This window comes from Chiloscyllium punctatum, chromosome 36 (genome assembly GCF_047496795.1).
Source record: "Chiloscyllium punctatum isolate Juve2018m chromosome 36, sChiPun1.3, whole genome shotgun sequence".
Taxonomy (NCBI): domain Eukaryota; kingdom Metazoa; phylum Chordata; class Chondrichthyes; order Orectolobiformes; family Hemiscylliidae; genus Chiloscyllium; species Chiloscyllium punctatum.
The window spans coordinates 9,082,336-9,088,189 of record NC_092774.1 but is presented as its reverse complement, the minus strand read 5'-3'; the positions used below and the strand labels follow the sequence as shown (position 1 = coordinate 9,088,189).

At 44.9% G+C, this 5,854-nt stretch overlaps 1 protein-coding gene across 3 annotated transcripts; it reads left to right on the top strand.

Annotated features, from left to right (window-relative positions):
• Positions 1-822: 822 nt before the first annotated feature.
• LOC140460209 (uncharacterized) lies at positions 823-5,411 on the top strand. 3 transcript variants are annotated; one of them, XR_011953911.1, is made up of 2 exons: positions 823-952; positions 2,055-2,841. XR_011953911.1 is itself a non-coding variant. In XM_072554628.1 (2 exons), the coding sequence occupies exon 2, from the start codon at positions 3,679-3,681 to the stop codon at positions 4,351-4,353; it is 675 nt and encodes a 224-aa protein (XP_072410729.1). In that variant the 5' UTR covers positions 823-952; positions 3,376-3,678; the 3' UTR covers positions 4,354-5,411. The 3 variants fall into 3 exon arrangements, 2 of the variants coding, with proteins under 2 accessions (XP_072410729.1, XP_072410732.1); XM_072554628.1 differs by lacking the exon at positions 2,055-2,841 and adding an exon at positions 3,376-5,411; XM_072554631.1 differs by lacking the exon at positions 823-952 and adding an exon at positions 3,376-5,411 and having other exon boundaries at positions 2,834-3,097.
• The last annotated feature ends 443 nt before the right edge of the window (positions 5,412-5,854 follow it).

Genomic DNA, 5,854 nt, shown 5'->3' with positions numbered 1-5,854 from the left:
ACAGTCCTGCATTGCTGTCATCAATATGTCAGCCAAGCTCATCCTTTGTGACTGGAGTTAACAAACTCTTTTGTCAAGTGCGGCATCCTCACACTCCAATCCAGTGACTACTTGTCCTTTTCTTCTTTTTTTTTAATCTTTACTACCCCCATGCTACTCTCTAACTGCGGGAGTGCTTATATTTTCCCCAGCACCCCTGTTGTGTGTGTGCAGGTGTGAGACACAGTGAAAGACAATAGGTGTACAAATATTTATTCAATATCCACCCCCCTCGAAGGAAACACTCAAGTGGCCAGTGACGAGCAGTGCCCTTCACAGAGGGGCATTGCTGCATGATTGAACAGTGAAGGGGAGGGCAGGGATTAAATCAAAATAGAGTTGGAGGGGGAAGTAATACACTCCGTACGTACGCCCTTTATTGGGTGACTGCGCACTGCGTTTCCAGTTTTCGTCCTTGACTCGTGACCTGTTGGACTGTGCTTTTGCCCGAAACGTAGATTTCGCTGCCCCTTGGATGCTGCCTGAACTGCCGTGCTCTTCCAGCGCCACCAATCCAGAACCTGTTGGACACTCTCATCCAGTGTCGTGTGATTTTTGCGAACGTGTGTCACCTCTTGCACAATATGGCCGTAGCACCCACAAGACACCGCGCCAGTGAAACCGCTCTATGCGCCACCCAGGCGGTGGCCCGGAATTGCGCATGTCGAAGTGGGGGGTTGGGGGGGGCGGGGGGAAGAGATGCGTTTCTCTGTTGACGGGTTGCGTCGCTGCCCAATAGGAAACTTTGGAGGACCGGAAGCAAACCGGTCCTCCAGCCAATCAGCATGCCGCCATTGTCTGAATGCGGACATTGGATGATGAGTTACTGATGGTCGTTTTTTTGGTTCCTCTGTGACTGAAAGATCATTGGGAGCTTCACCCAGACCGAAAATTCTTCCTTTGCCCATCATCTGTGAGCATTAACATTATTTTCTTTTTCTACTTCTCTTTCTTTTTTTCTCTCATTCCGGGATTAAATTGTTGATTTGCAAGAATTGAAGAGGAAGAAAGTGAGCCCAGAGAGGGTGCACACTCTTGAAAGGGTTGGCCCAAATCTCCCGTTCTGGAGAAGACCTCCTTTTTACTTCCTTAACTTGACACGTTTGTTTGTCTGTGGCTAACAGAATGGCGTCTTTTTTTTTAATGTTCACAATTAAAAGGGGTGGTTGCCCAGAAACGAGATGACATGAAAACGACATTAAGATATGTGTCATTGTACTATATTGTACACATTTGATATCATTCAGTTATAACATTCGTGTTATTGTTTCTACTCTTGAATGGGAATTGTTTTGACATTCTCTATTTTAATGATGGCACTAGTTATGGCACTGGAATCCATGCTGACTCTTAAGCTAGCCACTCACTCTTTTATTCCCTCTCTATATCCCTCTCACCCTGCACGGTCATGTCCCTCAACTACTCATCAAACTTTATTTTGAAGTCATCGTTCAATTTTTTAAAATTTTGAATCAATTGTTTGAAATAATTGCCAACTTACCAACCTCATGTAGATTCGTAATCACAGAGGCATGCAGCACGGAAACAGGCCCGTTCATCCAGTCAGTCCATGCTGAACGTAATCCCAAAATAAAGTGGTCTCACCTGCCTTCTCCTGGCCCCTATCCCTCCATGTATTCCTATTCATGTACTTTATCTCTTAAACATTGTCACTTGGCCCACATCACTTCCTCAGGAAGTTTATTCTATGTGTGAACCACCCTCTATATGGAAAAAAAAGCCCCTTGTGTTTTTTAAAAATCTCTCTCCTCTCACTTTAAAAATGCACACCCTGGTCTTGATAGCTCTCATCCGAGGGAAAAGACACTTACTAGGGTTACCCCTTATGATTTTACAAACCTCGATGCAGTCACCCGTCAACCTCCTACAGTCCAGTGTAAAATGTCCCAGTCTATCCAAGTCTTTATTTATAACTCAGACCTTCCATACCCGGCAATATCCTGGTAAATCTATTCTGAACCTTCTCCAGCTTAATAATATCCTTTCTGTGACAGGGTGATCAGAACTGGACACAGTACTCCAGAAGAGACCTCACTAATGTCATGTAAAACCTCAACATGATGTGTTTCTTATACTCAAAGGGACGGAGCAATGAAGACAAGTGTGCTAAAGCACCCGGTCTATATGTGTTGCAAACTGGTGCGGTGTCTTGTGTGTGCGACAACCATATTGTACATGTGAAGGCAAGCATGGCAAATACATTTTTAACCACCCTGTCTATATGTGAATAAAACTTTAAAGAATTATGCACTCGAACCCCTTGGTCCTTCTGTTATACAACACTACTCAAGGCCCTACCATTAATCAAATAAGTCCTACCCATTTTTCTTGTGTCAAAATCCAATAACTGGCATTTATCAAAATTGAAACTATCTGCCATTTCTCAGCCCAATAAACCTTTGAGAAAGATCCCGTTGTTATCTTAGAAAATCGTTTTCACTATGTAATGAGTTCCAATTGATGCCTAAACCTCTCCCTGATGTCCCACCAGCTCGGTTTTCCTGGAGCGTTGGAGGCTGAGAGGTGACCTTATAGAGGTTTACAAAATTATGAGGGGCATGGATAGCATAAATAGGCAAAGTCATTTCCCTGGGGTCAGGGAGTCCAGACTAGAGGGTATAGGTTTAGGGTGAGAGGGGAAAGATATAAAAGAGACCTATGGGGCAACGTTTTCACACAGAGGGTGGTATGGTATGGAATGGGCTGCCGGAGGAAGTGGTGGAGGCTGGTACAATTGTAACATTTAAGAGGCATTTGGATGGGTATATGAGTAGGAAGGATTTGAAGGGATATGGGCTGGGTGCTGGCAGATGGGACTAGAGTGGGTTGGGATATCTGGTTGGCATGGATGGGTTGGACTAAAGGGTCTGTTTCCATGCTGTACATCTCTAGGACTCTATTACTCTGGTACAATCCAATAAATTGTATGTTTTTAGTCCAGTAGTCTGCATGTAAATCTTGGAGAACAAGCTATCGTGTTGGGTTTAAGAAGTATTGGACTTCACCCTGTTGGGGTGTATCGATAATATTAATTCATGTAAGTACTCAGCATTTAACTCAATAAATTAGTTGCATATTGAAAGACATGGGGCTTCTTGTAATCACTTTGATCAGACCTTAAAAAGAACCTGTTAGGTACTTGCAGCCTGATGGGAAGCAAACATTAAATCACACAGTATAGAGGAGGGCCTTTAGCTCATCGAGAGCACACTACCAGTGAGCAGAAATCTGTCAGCATGAAATGGAAGATTTTGTTTCTTTTATTTTTAATCCTGCACTAATAGTGATGATTTTTTTTAAAACTGATTTTTCCAGGAAATTAAAGGGGAGGATTTGTCAGAAGAAATCCGAAACTAACATCACGGCAAAATCTGATGGAATCATGATTCACTGTTCTGTCTGCACCAAAAGGTTATAAAAATCAATGTGACCGGAGTTGGAATTCTGAGACACACTTGAGGGAGAGTGTTTCAGTGCACCAACAGTGACAAACACTTTAACTAGTTAAACAGCCTGAAAAAAAAATCATACAATTCACAGCACAGAAGAAACCAGACATATGTTCTGTGTGTGCACAAATGTGCGCCTGATTGTTAAGCCTGGAGAGACATTCTCAGCATGAATAAATCCTGGAAATGTGCGGACTGTGGGAAGGCATTCTGTTCCCCATCTGCCGTGGAGATTCATCAGCGCAGTCACACTGGGGAGAGGCCTTTCACCTGTTCGGTGTGTGAGAAAGGATTCAGTGCCCTGTCCAACCTGCTGCGACACCGGCAAGTTCACGCTGTGGAGAGGCCGTTCACCTGTTCCGAGTGTGGGAAGGGATTCACTGACATATCCACCCTGCTGACACACCAGCGAGTTCACACCCAAGAGAGGCCATTCCCCTGCTCTGAATGTGGGAAGGGATTCACCGACTCGACCAGTCTGCTGAGACACAAGCGGGTTCACACCGGGGAGCGTCCGTTCACTTGCTGCGAGTGTGGGAAAGGGTTTACTCAGTCATCCACCCTGCTCACTCACCAGCGTATTCACACTGGGGAGCGGCCGTTCATTTGTTCTAGGTGTGGGAAGCGATTCACCCGGTTATTCAACCTGCAAACGCACCAGCGCGTTCACACCGGGGAGAGGCCGTTCACCTGCTCCGACTGCGGCAAGGAATTCACCCAATCGTCCAACCTGCTGCTCCACCAACGGATTCACAGCGGGGCGAGACCATTCACCTGCTCTCGGTGTGGGAAGGAGTTCACTCGATTGTCCAGCCTGCAGAGACACCAGCGAGTTCACAAGTGATCGCAGCAGTGCGTTATGCTGTTCTTGCTGTGGCTAATCACATCCAGGACTGAGCCACATTCATTCTGTCGGTTGGTGAAGTGGGAGGTTCAGAGCTTTCCTTTCAGCGGTACTGGCCGCTCACACCACTTCGTTTCCAGTGAAGTGATGTGTCGAATTTCATCTGGATCACTGAATGAAGTGGAGGTTTGGGAAGTGAAAGATATTCAGTTTGCGTTTCATTTTCTCCAGTGTTTGGCACGGAGGCGGTCAGATTGTTTTGTTATATTCAGGTGAGCGCTTCTCACAAAAAGTGCTCAACGAATTGTGAAGTCGGCAGCTCGTTTGGCGACGCCGAGGAGCGAAGATGCTGGAAGATTTGCTGTGCCTTGGAGCTGAACGAGGAAATCTCCAGTGACCCTCTCAGTGAAGGGCAGAGACTTGTGATGGGTGAAAGCTGCCATTCATCGGAATAGTGAACGAGGAGGAGGAGGGCCGTTTGAACATTTTGAGTACGCGCCAGCATGTGATAAATCGTGACAGATCTGATTGTAATTTCCACTCCACGGTCCTGTCTTTAAAGCTAGTGCAGAAGTTGGAACTAAGTCAGTAGAACTGATATGTTTTCGCTGTTATAGGGTGGGACATTTAAAGTCAAATTGCTGGAGATCTAAAAGGAAAAGGACTTTAAAAGAAAAATGAGGGGCAATCTTTTCACACAGTGGGTGGTTTGCATTTGGAATGAACTTCCTGAGGGTGTGGTGGGTGCAAGTGCAGTTACAATGATTAAAAGAGACTTAGATAAGTGCATGAATAGGACAGGTTTGGAGGGATATGGACCAGGAGCAGGCATCTGGGGCTAGTTTGGGGTTATGTTTGCCATGGACTGGTTGGACAAAAGGAGCTGTTTCCGTGCTGTATGATTCGATAAAGTAAAAATAAACGAGAACAGAAATTGCTGGAAAAGCTCAGCAGGTCCGGCAGGAACTGTGGAGAGAAATCAATTAACATTTCGGGTCAAGTGACCGTTCCTCAGAAACTGCTGAGGTTTTCCAGCGATTTCTGCGTTTGTTTTCTGACTCATTGTATCCAAGTTTCTTTTGTTTTTTTAAAATCCTATCAGTAGATCAGTGTTGGTAAAAGTGCCTGGTGTTTCTCCAGGGAATGTTGGACCAAAGAGGGAAAATCGTGAGAATCCAGTATCTCCGAATGCACTTCCCATGAGTAAAAATCGATGTGAGGGGATTCTGAAGAATTTATATTTCCGGGAAAGTCACTCCAGTCTATTCAAGGAAGCTAAGAAAGATTTTTTTAAAAAATTCTGAATTGCTTGCTCAGCTGCAATCCTATTTGGAATACCGTTGGACCTTTCTCCAAAAAAGTTGATTATATTAACACAAATTATTGTTAGAAAGTGTCAGAGTTACTTGTCAGACTTTAGCTGGAATGTTGTGAACAGTTTTGGGCCCCTTTTCTAAAGAAAGACATACTGGCATTGGAGACAGTTTCCGGAGCGCGATAC